Source organism: Numida meleagris, chromosome 3 (assembly GCF_002078875.1).
Source record: "Numida meleagris isolate 19003 breed g44 Domestic line chromosome 3, NumMel1.0, whole genome shotgun sequence".
Lineage (NCBI taxonomy): Eukaryota > Metazoa > Chordata > Aves > Galliformes > Numididae > Numida > Numida meleagris.
The window spans coordinates 80,556,585-80,573,103 of record NC_034411.1 but is presented as its reverse complement, the minus strand read 5'-3'; the positions used below and the strand labels follow the sequence as shown (position 1 = coordinate 80,573,103).

The window sequence follows — 16,519 nt, the reverse complement described above, 5'->3', positions numbered from 1 at the left end:
ACTGATAAAATAATTCAGCCAGGTCTTCCTTTCCATCCTCTGATCTCCTCTCCAATGGGAGAGGAAGAGGAAAGGGCAGATGAGGAGATGATGTTTGGCCTAAAGTCCCATTAGCCTGGGTACAGGGCTTAGTCTTGGGACATGGGGAATGTAGATCCCAGGTGCATTGCTTATTCCCAGTGTCAGTCATTTTACAAAAATATTTCCTTTCCTTTGATTCGTTTCCTGAGTTAGGCATTACTTGAGCATTACCTGAGAATCTGAGCTTTTCAGAGAACTTTGGTTCCCCGAAGAGAGGAGGGGAGGTCTGGACTCCCGGAAAAGACCATATCAAAGACTGGGCTCTTGTAGTAATGTTGCTTTAAGTACTTACGAAAGCTAATGAATAAAACATCATGAAAAGGCATTTCAAGCACTTCTACAATGTAGCAAGTTGTTTTGAATTTGAGCTCACAAATTTTGTTCGGAACTAAATGGGTAGTAAATATTCATCTATTCTGTTGTTAATCGGAAATTTTGAAGACCAGAAAATCTTTGGACTTCTGCGGTTAAAGTTTGGAATATTTATATTCTCATTACATTTGGTAAAAAGGAGAAATTTACAGCATTCTTTTCAGTGTTTTCATTGCTATTTTTTAATTTTTCTTGAAATATAGCTTCATATTTCTGAACATAGAAGACTGCAATTCTTAAGGAAGTCAGTGAAACATTCGATATTCTTGATAATGTCAGAAATAATTATTTCTATTGAAAATAATTATACTACAGGAGTATTTCACATTTACATATTGTAATTATCCACGAAGGTAGTGGGAAGGAATTCTGACCTATTAGACATCTACGAGCTAAAAGTCTCTGCGGACAGCTATAACTGTCTGCGGATGCATAGTTCAAATGATGTTGTTCCCGTTTTCCATCTTTTTACTAATGTCATCAGGTATTACAGTTATCCTTTGATTTAAATCATAAAACAGGATCTAACAATACAGGACGGTTTGTTTAGTATTATTAGAATAGGCAGTTGTGATATTGATAGAGGTCCAGGAATTAATCTTCTTTTTTTTCTAACAGAAATAAGAAAAATTAGAAGTACTGTGTGAATTATGAGGGCATTTGTTGCAATCTTTACTGATGTGTTCATATAGCTTTGCAAAGTAATCAATTTCAAAATTAAATCCTGATGAAACTAGAAGCAATTGGGAATCTATGCAACCTGAACAAAGGAGGGATTTTATTTATGTCAGCAAGTGGAAAATAAATAGAAATAGCTCAGCATGTACTCTTTTGATTAGAATTTCTATTTGTCTATTTGTCATCATTGGTGAAAAATAAGGTAACAAAATTGTAACTTAAAGGTGAGCACTACTGCATTTTGTTCAACATGTAATATTTGTTTACAGATTTTGCACCATTTTTGAACAACTCAAGTAAGTGGGGAGATGGTTATTTAAGCTAACTTTGAAGATTAGGAACACTCAAGAGCTCTGTACTAACAGTATTTAATCCAGTGTTTTGCTACGCATTTACATGGAATTTAATTGTTCAAATAAAATGCTATTTTACTGTTTGCAATTTTACTCAACTGATGGATCTTGTATGTTATTGTAATAACTTACTGACGTACTTTACTGTTTATTTCATGAGATCCTTTCCCATTTCAGCTGTCATAAGAATGGAGCGTGAAATCTTTTGATGTATGTTACTTGAGGAGATGACTTTTTTTCCAAAATAAGCAATTTTTTAAATAGCATTTTCTACTGTCTGCACATGTTGTGGTTTTTTTTTGTAGCAAAACTCTGGAATCAAACTAATATAACAGCTGTTTTCCTAGCACACTAACTGTCAGGTGGTGGTTTCATTTGAGTAAAGAGCTACTTTCCATAGTGCTGCAAGATAGTCTTTACTGGCTGCTTAGCACTTCCAACCTCTAGATTTCCTCTTGAATTTAAGTATGCAAAGGGTTCGAAATAAGTCTTAGCAACTGCTGTTACATTATGAAAAGTGTGTGACAATACTAAAGCACTGATCTTTAGTATGATGTTCAAATGATATTGTAAGATGTTCGGACAAATTGCAGAACACAGAAATAATTTTCTGTGTACTGTAGCCTGTATCCTCGTATAAAACACATGCTTTTTCAGATTTCATGTATAAAAGTAGTGTTCTTCTATTAAAATACATTTTTCTTTTCTTGTTTTGTTTATGTAGACATGGGCAAAAAAATTGGGGGTATAATTTGTATAATGCATTTCTATTCAAAATTCCACTCTTCACATCTAGAAATACTCAGATTTAAGCAAAAAATAATTTAACTACTTTTAAGGTACACTTGTAGTCTGTTAGTCCGGTTCATAAATATAAAAATGCATTATTAGAAGTGATTGTCAATGTCATATATTAAATTCTAACTCAAAAATCAGTTTTCCCTCTTTAGATACAGTGGACAAAAAAGGAATTTACTTTTAAATATTCCGTTTATATGAAAGCACTGAACTGTTAATATTGATTTCTTTTTGTATACATGGTATAGATTCACATTCAGAATTGCTTACAGTATTTATTGTAAACCATTAAATCAAGATCAATAAAATGTTGCAGTAGGCAGTTATTAAAGGAAAGGAACTTGTTTATAAGAGCATTTACTATTTAAAACTGATTGTTATATTGTATACGTAACAGTAAGAAGGTTCATCAATTGATGCATTAACATAGAGTATTCACTTTTGTTCAAAAGAAAATTTTTCTCCAGATTCTGAAATACAAGTAAGCGTGTGGGACTCCAAAAATGCACATGAGAATTGTTTATCAAAAACGTATTTCCTGGAGAAGTTCAGTCAATTGACTTTAATGGTCAGATACATCCACTTCCTTTGAAAAAGAAAGCAGCCGGAGAGTAGTTCTAATGCTGGAGTTTAGTATGCAGCAGTCTAGGCAGTTGTTTTTGAGGACTGTTTAGTAGTAAGTAATTATTTATCACATTTCTATTAACAAATTAGTGATTTCTAACAGTGTTACACACGCTTGTTTGTCAAAAGAAAAGTCTTTGAGTGGTGCTTTGTATTCGTGTAACTCACAGTGACCTTATTTTACAAAGAAATAGACTAATCTGGAGCAGCGACTAATTAATGTTTCTGGTTGGTAAGAAATTTTACATAGAAATTTATACTTTAAATATTAATTTAAAGCAGAATGTGGTATTTTGTTTGCTTTTGTCTAAACTTACATGAGGCCATTGACTGATGGATTTTACATATAGGGACAATAGTTAAAATGAGCTTTTCTTCACCAGTGCTGTAGTCAGAGTTCTTGGAAGAACACACATTATATGAGATGGCAAGGCTTTAGGTTTGATGAGACTCTCCCAGTTGTGTTTCTTTGTTGTGTTTTTTGCTAATTTATTTAGCAGATCATAATATTTGGGTGTTTTTTTGCTTTTTTTTTTGGGCTTTTGTTTTGTGTAATAGCTCAACAGAACCCAGCAGCTCAGCTACCAATGAGGCAACAGGAGATTGAAATAAATAGACAGCAGCGTTACTTCCGCATTCCCTTCATCCGTCCCATGGACCAATATAAAGATCCCCAGAACAAGAAGAAGGGTTGGTGGTATGCACATTTTGATGGGCCATGGATTGCTCGACAAATGGAACTTCATCCTGACAAGGCACCCATTCTCCTTGTAGCTGGTTGGTATCAAAATCAGAATTCAATTGGAAAGGTTCAGCGCTGACAACTTATTTTAGAAAAAAAATCAGATGATAAAACCTTTCCTAGTTGCATCCTCGTTTTGTCATCAGCAGTTCCTGTCTGGGCAGAATTTGAAGATTTGTGACTTCTGATGGTGGTGGCCAAATGTTATGGAATATTATTTGGAGGTGTAACTAGTCACATGTTTTAATCTAGGAAATCATGGACAGAGTGGGAATCCATATGTAAATGGTTTTATTATCAACTCTTTTCAAATTATTCACAGAACTGAAGACAGCGTATGAAAATGTGGTTGGCAATTAACTGGGAAAATTGTGCTCACCATTGTAATGGTTCATAGTAATTTGTATTGAAACAACTTGTTAATGTGATATTTTGCCTTTCCTTAGCATGGTGCTAGTAGCAAACTGGTACTTTTACAGTGTTTGTGTTGCCTGCTACAAAAGAGTGGGTTTTTCATCTTAAATATTTGAAATAAAAACTAGATGTAGTAATGGATAGTTAATCATAGAATTGTTGGAAGGGACCTTAAAGACCATCCACTTTTTAGGGCCGCATCCAACCTGGCCTTGAACTCCTCAGTGGATGAGGCACACACGGTTTCTCTGGGCAACCTATTCCAGTGCTTCACTGCCCTTGTAGTGAAGATTTTCTTCCTTTATATCTGATCTAAATCTACCCTCTTCCAGTTTAAAGCTATTACCCGTTGTCCTATCACTATACTCCCTGGCAAAGAGTCTCTCTCCACCTTTCCTATAGGTCCTCTGCAGGTGGAGTCCTGTAAGAGCAGAGAAGCAGGGGAGGATCGCCTCCTTCTAGCTTCCAGTTACGCTTTTTTTGATGCAGCCGGTGATAGCCAGTGAAGCTTTCTTGTATCCTCCTTTTCTGGTGGATAATGAAAAGGGCAAAAAACACTGGTTTCAGTTCAGTGTTTTAAGTTCTTGTCATTGTCTTAAGAACTAATGAGAAGGCCATAATCCATTTGTTTAGTTTCACAAAGTGATGCTTTACTAGCAACCAAACTTTTTTAGTTTTCTACAAATTATTTTTGATATAATTAATTATACCAGCTTTTATCTGTTCAATTTCAAAGCTCCTATCAAAAAGTAGCAGTGCTGTTATGAATACCACATTCAATAGATCACAAGATTGAAATACAGTCGGTGAACTGCACTCATCATTTCATTGGATTCCATGTGGGCAGTACCACCCGGTACTTCAAGTTTGTTTAGCATGGGAGGCTGATGGATTAAGGGTACAGGCAATCTGATTAACCCTCAAGTTCTTAGTCACTTTGCTATGTTAAAAAAAAAACAAACAAAACAAAACTGTGACAACAGTTAACTGCTAAACTGTATGTATATGCAAAACAAATTCATCCTGTAGTGGATTTCAGGAGAGTATACTGAGATGCTGATCTTTTTTGGTATCTTGCTTTTGTTCCTTTTTGCTCAATTTTTAACCATAATTTTGTCAGTTTCAGCATCTGAAAGTAGTTGATTCTGATATTGCTTTTCTGTCCTGTGAGCAGAAATCTGTCTGAAGACTGGTTCCCTTATAAGTTGTGAAGTCTATTAACAAACCAGAGCTCACCAGAGGAAGTCTAATTAATGAAGATGTAAATTTTGCTAATGTGACCTTTGAATAATGTAAAAGTTTTATAAAGATTTTTCTTTTTCCCTCTATGATTTCAGGTAAGGATGATATGGATATGTGTGAGCTTAATCTTGAAGAGACTGGCTTAACTCGAAAGCGAGGTGCTGAGATTTTGCCGAGACAGTTTGAAGAAATTTGGGAGCGCTGTGGAGGTATCCAGTATCTTCAAAATGCAATTGAAAGCAGACAAGCTCGTCCTACGTATGCTACAGCTATGCTGCAGAACCTGTTGAAATAAACGGTCATTTTTGCACAGCAGCATTTGAGATGAGAACCCTTGCCCATGATACAAAGGGAAGAGCTCCTCTGTGCAACAGAGGACGTAAATGTTCTATAATCATATTAGAGATGTTTAATATAAAGTGAACAGATTTTATTAATCATGTGGTTTGTTAATTTGTACTCTATTATGTTTAATTTGTGTAGTCAGCTTTACTAGAAGAAAAGACCCTGAAGAATTTTCAGTCAGTGTAGGTTGTAGCATTTTGTTTATACGCTGCATTTTTCTTAGCAGTTTCTGTTACAGCGCTTAACACTTAAATAATCTGTCAGTAGTTGGGTACATAGTACAAAGAACAGCATTGCGACGACCTTTTTATAAAATTCCCTCTTCAAAATACTAAATAGCGGGCTTTAAGTGGTGGCCTAGTAAAGAATAATATGCTGTATCTCATAACTGGAATTGTGGGGCCTTAGCTTTGACTTCTGTTCTGGAGAAGTTGGAGTGTACTTTTATATAATCTGAGATATTTTATGTTCCGATTTGAAAAGTGGTTAGTGTCTGTATTTACTAACTTTTTCTGAACGTGATGGGAAATCCTTCTATACTTGAGACTCATAACTCCCTACTTAATGCATTCCCTGTTTTGGTTTAAGAGGAACATTTTTCTGTACATTCTGAGAAGAGTATTCATGTATGTCAATATTGTGTGACATTGCACACAAAGAATGTACTGCACATTATGGCTTACACCACTTCTCTCTGTTTCTTTTCCTTTTTTTTTTTTTAAAGTACAAATCTCCTTATTTTTTTGACCAAATTTCCGTTAGGAAAATTTGTCCATTCTTGGACAATTCAGCTATCTTGTAGTATAATTTAAATATAGCATGCAAAATTGTCCAGGACTTGTATCTGGAGGCAGATAAGGATAGCATAAGGGAAACCTGGTCGGCTTCTAGATGGTAATGTAACTTAACTGAACATTGAGACCTGTTTATTTTAATTGTAATGAGATGCACAAAGGCTGTACCTTTGGTTAGGTTGTGTAAAAATCTGGCCAATAATATAATGCATCATCTACGTACTGATGAATTAGCTACAATTTTTAGTATACTAGAATATTGTAGTCATACGGACACTGATCTTTATCTTGATCTCCTTTGTCAGTGTCCTAGCTTTAACAGTTCCTTAATTAAGCAGTGAGAGATTTTGTGGATAGGAATTACTAATTTCATTCAGTTTTAAGATGGATCCTGCTTACTTAGGTGATTGGTTCACCACGCTGGCCATTATTTCAACAAATTAGGCTTAATTATGTATTATCTCTCTGTTAAGAATTGGAAATATAAGTAACTTGATGTCCCATTACTTATTCAACCTGATTCAAAAATGAAGTCTTGCTGCACAAATTGACAGCTTGCTCACACTAGAAAATAATTTCCTTTCAGTTTACTGTGTTTGAAACCTTTTGGAAAATCTTAATCCACTTTAGTTTATAAGTACATAAATACGTCATTAATAACTTCCAAGAGGTACAGTTGTGTAGCACAAATAGAGAAAGCTCATGATGCATATGTCCTCGCTGACCATAAATTGTGCTTGCATGCCTATGTCTAATTATTATTATAAATGCACTCCTTACTGTAATACATGTGAAGAGAGTAAGACATTAACTCTGTATGAGTCAGAAAACGTCAACTTCCACTGCATACCCATTCTGCTTTTTGATCATGTGATTGCAAACTGGCAGACGTGTTTTCATTTTGCTCAAAATGCCCTCTTCACTGAAGCAGTAAAGTTTGGCTGTTGCATCACACTGCTGACTAGCAAGTTGTGTGCAGACCTATACAATGTTGCATGACTTTAAAGGTGCTTCTTATGAAGTTAAATACAATATTGAATTGGAATGAAGGTTTCAGAACTTCCAGTCTCCAAAAACTTAGAACTTCAAAAGCTTTGACCGTATATTTGACACAAGGAAAAGAAAATTACTGAATTGATAGGGCTGAGAAGCCTTATCTTATATTTATTTCTATCTGGATTTAAATTCTTGACTTGCCACGTTCAGGCTCAGCTTAAATACATAAATCAGATCTCAGTGAGACTGAACACGTAAGCAAAGAACCTCAGTACTTAAGTGTGTGTGTGTACGTGTGTGTATGTATATACATATATATATACTTAAATGCTTAAGTATGTATGTGTGTATGTATATATATATCTGTAAACATAACTGTGGGGAGCTCTAAATAAAATTGTTAACTTAATTTTTTCAGTCTGTTCCTTTCACTATGCCAGTATTTCCTTGATTGAGGCTGTTTCTTGACAGTAAGTTATCTACAGGCTGGTATTGGAAGGAAACTTTATTTTTCAGAATCGAGTGTATGGGAATTTGTGTTAGTTATGTGATAAACAAATATCAGGTGTGAGGGGAATAAAATTGACTTTAAAATAGTGGAAGAGGAAGTGGTGGCTGGATGTTTTCAGTTTACATGTTCCCTGTCTCTGCATTGGTCGAGCAGTATGCTTGAGAAGATACATTCCATAAATCAGGGTATTCTAGCTTGCACAGTAGCATGCCTTTGTTCATTCTGTATCAAAACAACACAATTTTAGTTTTTGTTGATCTTTTGTGCAACAAAATTTTGCTCTAATTTTGTTTTCAAATGAGAAATATTCATCTACTTCTACAGGTTTTCTCTGCTGTCTCATCTACTGTGTCAGATAGTGATATTGGATGGTTTGGAACCAGTCTCTGGTCTTAGGGTTTGTGCTGTTATCTAATGCCCTTTTGATCTGCAGCTCTAGGGAAAACAAAACAAAACAAAAAGTTGTTTTTGAAGAAAAATGAGGTTCTGTGGGTATTATTTTTATAAACATTTCCTCCTGCCTGTCAGTGCAGCTGCCCATTATAGTTGAGAACTTCATGAAACACTCCAGAAAATAAGGAAGAGAATCACCATGCTGGGCTACATTCCTGACTAGGTGACCGGTCTAGAGAGTGCTGCTCAAGGATCATAAGGTCATTACATACTTGCCTATTACACACTGTTGAGACTGGATTTCTTTTTGTCGCTGAAGCCCTTGTTTCTTTGTTGTTTTTTTTTCCCCCAAAATATTTTTAAAGTATTTAAATGACCTCCTAATACTGTACTGAAAATTTAAAAAATAAAAATAAAATACATTCCATGTTGAAACCTCACTTGCATCTCTCTTTGTGTTTTAAAAATTTTAAGTGTAGTAATTAAGGGTAAATTAAGATGGAAAGACTTCTGTGCTAAATCCTGCCACATGTTTATGGTGCTTAAAGCCACACTAGGTAAAATTTTCTCTATGCTTTAAGTTGAATGTTCTTTTAATATAGCATTCTAATATTAAGAAATTCTTACACTGTTGTCTCTAAATGTATCTCATTTCTGAGGATTTTTTGAAACATACTTTTACTTGTATTGCAGTTGTTTTTTAAACCTTTGCTGCTTTACCATGAGGGCTTTATCGTAATCAATGCACATACTGTTTGCTGTGCTGCTTACCATTTCATCTGCTTCATTTTCATAACAGTGACTAGTGATACTATTTAGGATATGCTGAGTTGATCTGCTGCGACAGTTTTGGAGTTGAAGAAGGAAGAAGAAAAGTTTATCAAACTTGCCTCTTTCAAGGGCCAGATCAGAGTATTCTTTTTCAGTTCAATACAGTTGAAGTATTTCAGGCTTTGATAGTTTTTAGGCGTAACTTCATGTCAGTATCTTTAAGCTACAGTTGTAACTACAGTTTAATATCATGTTTAAGATAACATGATGCGCCTTAGTGTGAGATTAAATACCAATTCAATCCCAGTGAAATTTTCAAGGAGATGGTTTTATTATAATTTATTGAAATACAAAAGGCTTACATCCAGCAAATATATTTGGTAATTAATAGTTAAGAGTGATAAATACAGTCATGAATAATCATTATTAAAGTACACAACTTAAAATTACTTATTTTTTTTAAGCTAATAATAATGGGTATGGGTAGAGATATGCTAAAAGCACATACAAAAATACATTTGTAATGAAAAAAAAAAAGGAAAGAATGCCTTTAGCATTCATAATGCATCTTAACTTACATGAGCAATAGTGAAAAGCTAACACTGTTGGCATGGGTGACGTCCCAAGATTTCTTCTAGAGAAGCTAACAGTAACCTCTCGATATGATTGGTATATACTGAGTTTAAAGTATGTTTGTGCGTGACTGTAATTTATTTCCTACTGGGAAGATAGTTGTGAATGACAACCCCATGTTCTTAAAGGATGAAGAAAACTACAAGTATTTCACCTGTTTAGGAAGTGTGAAGTCCTGGGGTTAGACAGTTGGCCTGAGCTCTTCAGAAGCTGCCTGGACGTGGTCCTGGGCACCCTACTCTGGGTGTCCCCGCTTGAGTGGGGGTTGGGCCGGGTGAAACAAAGATCCCTGCCAACCTCAGCCGTGATGGGATTCTGTCACCGGGAATTAACCGGTGAAGTGTATACACACATATGTATACATCACGCTTTTATTAACGGTGACATAGGAATCTTAAATTCAGGGAAGCCCTTAAAAAATAACTACAGCTTCTGTGTGATTTATGGTATGACCATTGCAGGGAGAGAATGAAAACATTCCCAAATGCTTTTAATGTAGCCTTTGGTAAGAGGTAAGAACGTTACTAGTGACAGCTCTTATTTCCATATTCGCCACACATACTTTGCTTTAGTGTATGTAAGAAAGGTTAATAAAATGGTGTAGATCTGCTTTAAGGTTTTGTCTGCGTTTTTACCAGACTGGTCGTGATGATACAGTATTGCAAAAAATGTCACTTCTGAGCAAAATCTGTTTCTAGCTCTAGGCTCTTACAAATATGATTAAGATATATATACACCGTATGCTTAATGCATGCACTTTAACACAGGTTACTTCTTACCAGGCAAATTTTAGACATGGTCAAACAGTTGATCAACAAGTTCGAGCTGTTTTTCTGTAATGACGCGATGTATTTATTGTGTACTAATTTAAAGAGAAAGTGATATATCCTCAGGAATCCTCACTTTTTTTGTTACGCATTATCCACCTGAGCTCCAGTCTTGAATAATGCAGACCTCCTTATTCTGAATACCTGTAAAAGAAATTCTCGTAAGACATTTAAAAAGCATTTTGAATTTCAAAATATATAATTTAACTACTGCTCATAAAACTACTCACTTAAATCTTTTGAGATAATCTCGAGTGCATTCTAAGGAGAATTAAGTTGATCCTACACCTGAAGCTATTTTGCATACTAAATCACAGAGTAGAATTATGATTTTTCCTCCCTGGTGTGGCAATGCTGTGTTTCTGTGTGAAATAACAAATCCGTCTATATCATCATCATTTGCAGATTGTGAGCATTTTTGCAATGCAGTGTGCTGCAAAAGAAGCCGTAGCTAAAGAATTTACAGGATTCAAAACCACAGCATGCCTGGAATAGATTAGAATTTGGGACGTTTAGTTCCTCAGCATTGGTTTGGTGTAAGAGCAGCAGCAGTGCTGAGCAAACTCCAAACTCACACATTTGTGAAACCTGATGACTGTTACTCTTGAGCTAAGAGTCCGGCTCATCCACCTCTGTGGTGCTTCAGGTTGTCCTGTGATTGCGATGATGAAACATGGAAGCTGTGATACTGATGGGGAGCTCTAACTTGCAGTGCTGTTTTATCATTTTCCTCCAAAATACTGTTTGCTTGATCATCCAAGTGACTGACATGAGAGTGAAATAAATGACAGTCTTTGTTTTCTTCTCAAATATGATTTCAGTCATCTTGGTGGCTGAGAGTGACTCTTGCAGAGGATGATGCTGCATGATAGTCCGTGGTTTTGATCAGCAAAGAATGCCATTTTGTATGTTTCTGAGGGGGAATCTATAATGACTTCTAAGCTTCATCTGCATTGCATCAAAAAATAAGTCATCTGTATCCGTGCAAATTAGATTTAGTATCATCTTTTTTTTTGTCTTTGGGGTTAGATCCGTTACTGAATTTTGCCAGATAACACGTTGAAAATGAAGCCTATTCACCCTAAATGCCAAGTATGAGCACAAATAAATGACACGTGGATAGAATAGCATTTGACAGATCAACTGCAAAATAATAGACATTACAGGCAGCATGAGGTAATACCCTTTACCTGAAAGCAGCATCTTACTTTTCAGCGCCCTTTTGGCTGAACAGAGAAGATCCAGCAGCATCCCTGATAGGGACAGGAGATATTACAGAAATGTTGCATTTTGAATGAGCTCATGTTTTCAGCTTTCATCTCTAAGGAACAAAGAGCACATGCCAACCTGAGGTAGGCAGCAGAGAATCAGCTCGGCAGGATCACTTTCTCAGGATGTTTGCTGTTTCAGTCTGAAGGGGCCTGTCCTCTTGAACGCATACATTCTAGCTCATTGTCACGTTCTGCTTTGACTCACAATTGTTTTATTTTTCAAGTGACTGCTTGCTGAGCAAGACAGGCAGCGTTCCCAGAGAGCTAACCATGCACAGTGCTGTCTGCCGTTGTCACCCGCTTGCAAGAATTTGTTTTCTTCTGGGCTCAGAAAAGGAAGAGCTGGTTCTTCACAGGGACATGAAACGTGTTTCTTACACATTGCAAAACAAAGCTAAACAAAATCTTAAAATTGACATTTTTAATTTGGCTTAAAAATTCTAGATATCCCGCTCTTCCTATAAATTAATTGGGAGTGCTATATTCTGTTTTAGAATCTTGACCCCAAAGGAATTTTGAAGTGACATGGAAGTGTTGCACTAATTTTCAGCTCACAAAAGCTGTGTTCTACATCTGTTTTTCTTACTCCTTCTCTGTCATCTTTTTCCCAATCATTAAAAGCATATTTTACCAATACATACTTTCCAACATATTTTCCAATACGTGAAGGGAGCGTACAGGAGGGGGAACAATTGTTTATGAGGGTGGATAGCGATAGGACAAGGGGGAATGGTTTTAAACTGAGACAGGGGAGATGTAGGTTAGATGTTAGGAGGAAGTTTTTCACACAGAGGGTGGTGACGCACTGGAACAGGTTGCCCAAGGAGGTTGTGGATGCCCCGTCCCTGGAGGCATTCAAGGCCAGGCTGGACGTGGCTCTGGGCAGCCTGGTCTAGTGGTTGGCGACCCTGCACTCAGCAGGGAGGTTGAAACTCAATGATCTTTGAGGTCCTTTTCAACCCAGGCCATTCTATGATTCTATGATACCAAAAGCCTCTGAAGTGAATACTCATTTTGAACTTTACTTATGGTGAAAAATGGCCAAATACTTCTAATTATTTATTCCATTTCTATTTTGTAGTTGCCTCATTTCTCAACTAAATTCATTTCCCTGACTAGATCTTGAGGAGAGCTGTATCAGTACACTTCTGACAGTTTAAATACAGTGTAGATGACAAAGGCTCAACTTTCTCCCACAAAAGTTGTGCCGTTTTATTTCTTTTGTAAAGTATTTAATAATCTTGTAAATAGTAATTTTTAAGTAGTTCAGCTGGTATAAAAAGAAAAAAAGTAAAGAGCAAAGTAAAAGCTTTTTATCTACTTCTCAAGGGAGCACACTCAGACATATCAGAATTAAGAGAGTATGGCAGTGTTAGAGAAATTCTTGTCTCAGCTGTCTTCTTTTCCTCTTTCTAAAGATACAAGAGGTATCCTGTTCTTGAAATAATGTTTGATAAATGGGCAGTAATCTGCTTCAGCCGGAATTCCTGTCGTTTAAGCTGGCACTATGTATTTTTAAACAATCTGTCATTCCTATTAAAACTCCCCCTTTGTTTGCATTTGTGTTGAACTTTCAGCTTTTATTTCAGATATTCCTTCCTTCCTTCATATTTCAGTGACTGCTGGTGTTGCAATATCAGGCCTCCAAAGGAAAAGAGCTTTTCTTTGTATAAAACTCAGGCTGGATATTAGGAAATTTTCTTCTCAGGAAGAGTGGTGAGGCACGGCACAGGCTGCCCAGAGAGGTGGTGGAGTCACCGTCCCTGGAGGTGTTCAAGAACCATGTGGATGTGGCACTGAGGGGCACAGTTAGTGGGCATGGTGGGGATGGGTTGGTGGTTGCGCTAGATGATCTTAGAGGTCTTTTCTAACCTTAATGATTCTATGATTTTTTGAACTAGTACAGAGTGGCTTCCTGGTAACTTTTGCAAACAGGAAACAGTAGAAGTTTAAAGCTCCTGAAAATAGTCACAAACCTTGGTTTTGTCTGCCTGATGCTGGAAATGCAGAATTTCACAGACTAACTTGTCAGTCCTGGCTTTGTAAGCAGGTCTGGTGACCTACAACATGAAATTGGAGAGGAAAAAAAAAGGTTATTTCACTCAATAAATTGTAAAACCCACTTGGATGGAACAGAGCACCAAAGCCATGCAAAAGAGCTGTAAGAAAAAGCAGCTCTACGCTCTATTAGGAAACCAAGATGACAGTAAATGTGAAAAGTAAATACACAAATTAGTATTTTTAGTTCTGAAATTGCTGAGCAAGGGCTTAGAATCAAATTTCATTTAGTTGTAGAGCTAAGACATGCAGATGGACCTGTTATTTGAGTGGTGCTATGTGTTGAGGAACAAGAAAAGAAGTTCCACGCGTTTTACCTCCATACTGAATTGTGTTTTCAAGTCTGTGTAATGCTTCTTGGTCAGTGGTCTCTGAGGAACTACTGGCACAAGCACTTACACTACAAACCGTGTGGCAAAAGCTAGTTATGGCTTCATCGTGTTCGAAAGCGGAGTTAATCCTTGCAGCGTTTTCTGAATTGCGGCTGCTGAGAGTGGGCCTTCTACAACGCAGAACATTTTTGTTTAGGTAAATTTCAAGTTACACAATTAAAAAAGAGGAATATTTTTTTGAAACGTGAGGAAAAAGATCATGAGCCGCTTACGCCAAATTAGGGTTTCTTTTGCTTTTTCTTCTTAACTTAATAATTAAAATGATGAAGAGAAAAGCGAGGCTCAGTGAGCCAAGAATGACAGGTTTAAATGTGAAGGGTTGTGTGGGTTCTGGAGCAAATTTTGCACAGCGCTGTTCTTGGTAAAACTTGTGTCTGCGTACAGGACATCTGAAATGGGGAGAGGAAGAGACAAATATACAGAACTTGAGGGCAGAAAATGCAGAATACCTCAAATGAAAACAAAGGAAAACATGCAATTAAATACAAGCACAGTATTCGCAAAACAATTAATTGCTATGTATCTGTATGAAATAATGTGATTTACAACAGAGGAAGGAAAATACCCTTAGATTCATGACAGTTGAGCGTTAAACAAAAAGCCACAGGTTGGTTCTTTGCCCACTTAACCAAGTTCAAAGAACATCTGTGTTGTGGTACCTTAGAAGTTCAGGTGTGTTTCAGAATAATGCCTGAACATCTCTCTGAAGCCTATGTTGTTTACTGGTAGCTTTAATCTGACTAGCAGGGTCTGAAGTAAGAGTTCCAAGAGTTCCACTATAAAGAGCTTCCTTTAAGACAAGGCAGAAGATTATTGTATTTTATGAGAACAGAGGGTTTCCAGATGCTGGAAAAACTCGTGTAGTTCTGAGTAAATTCACAAGCAAATGCTCCCATATATGTCATAACTTACTATACAGACTGTACAAACAGGCACAAGCTGTCAGTCTGAGATTAGCGTTAAGTTTGCATGTAATTTGCTGTAATTCACAAAATTTTTGTGCATTATTTTTAATACTTCTACTATTCCAACCGTTGCTTTGGTAATTTCTGCACCTCGGCCTTTCTGAAACAGGAAGTGGTTATTTTCTGTAGTGGGTTGGTCTTGAAGCTCCCTTTGCTACTGCTGTAGAGCTTGCAGGAGGACCCCGTTAGATGGTGGGCTCCCAGCTGAAATGCTGCTGCTGCACTACAGCCGCTCTTGGACGTCACTGTGCTGAACTCAAATTTTCTCCCTTATCTGTGACTCGCACTGCAGAAAATGAATTGTGGCAGTGTTAGCTGAAGTGTCTGAATATTGAGTTCTTGGCTTATTAGCATTGAAAAGTACATACTCAGCCCTATTTGTTCACAGAATAGAACCAGGGGTCCATTAACAGAGTTCCTGTTAAGCATCATTTATTTACCTGCAGACAGCTCCTCTTCCTGGAACTAACTCACACTTCCCACCATTGTCACAAAGATGTGGTTCCATTTCGCACAGGCTCCGGCAGGGCAATCCATCCTGGCTTGCATAACCGGGTTTACAAAGGCAGTCAGCCTCTTTTGTCCACTCGTTCATTATGCATTTGGAAAATTCGTCACATGCCATGAATTTGCATGGGTCTGCCTGATCAGCTGTAAAGGATGGGTAAATCATTAATGGGAGCATTGAGATGTCACCCTCCAAGTATTTGGCAAGCTGGGTGGCAGCCAGAGAAAACAGTGCACACTTGTGCTAGTTAATGGGGTATAGTATAGCATAAGGGAACACACGTTTTTCTCCTCTGGATGACACAGCAAGCATGCAAGCTTATATTTACTTGTACAGTTGTTTAACCCCCTCCTGTGATTTTATCTTTGTCTCACTGACAAGGCTTTTCATACTTGAATATTTTGATCCTTTTTTATTTTTTACTTTAAAGTGCTAGTTTTGTACTCAAGGCTGCTATGCTTCAGTCTTGTATATGTGTAAGAACTAGTTTCTGCTGTAATCATCTTAAGCACATACTTTATGGCATAACAATGGGAGGGAATCAGCTTAGTGAGTATTGCACAGCACTATGAAGACTGCAAGCTAGAAATAACCGCTGTCTGCAGAAAATATGTGCATGCAGGGCATTGTCTGAAGTGATGTATTAGCATGGGCAAACCTTGCTGTGTGTTTATTTTACTTCTTATATATATACGTGTGTGTGTGTGTGTGTGTGTGTGTATTTATGTATTTAGTATTAATAAGGCATGCA

General features: G+C 36.8%; 2 protein-coding genes across 6 annotated transcripts in view; one reads left to right on the top strand and one right to left on the bottom strand.

Moving 5' to 3' along the window:
* Positions 1–7,848, top strand: part of MYO6 (myosin VI) — a 100,627-nt gene extending 92,779 nt beyond the window's left edge. For 3 of the 5 annotated variants that reach the window (XM_021390218.1, XM_021390219.1, XM_021390222.1), the window contains 3 exons: positions 1,401–1,427; positions 3,465–3,683; positions 5,400–5,599. In XM_021390218.1, coding sequence (XP_021245893.1) covers positions 1,401–1,427; positions 3,465–3,683; positions 5,400–5,599 — 446 coding nt within the window. Of the gene's footprint in view, positions 1–1,400; positions 1,428–3,464; positions 3,684–5,399 lie in introns of all 5 variants that reach the window. The other 2 variants (XM_021390220.1, XM_021390221.1) reach the window with 2 other exon arrangements.
* The window catches only part of IMPG1 (interphotoreceptor matrix proteoglycan 1), a 54,490-nt gene continuing 46,562 nt past the window's right edge, over positions 8,592–16,519 (bottom strand). The window contains exons 15-17 of the mRNA XM_021390223.1: positions 15,701–15,911; positions 13,822–13,905; positions 8,592–10,718 (exon numbers count right to left, since the gene is read on the bottom strand). Coding sequence (XP_021245898.1) covers positions 13,866–13,905; positions 15,701–15,911 — 251 coding nt within the window. The 3' untranslated portion in view covers positions 8,592–10,718; positions 13,822–13,865. The remainder of the gene's footprint in view (positions 10,719–13,821; positions 13,906–15,700; positions 15,912–16,519) is intronic.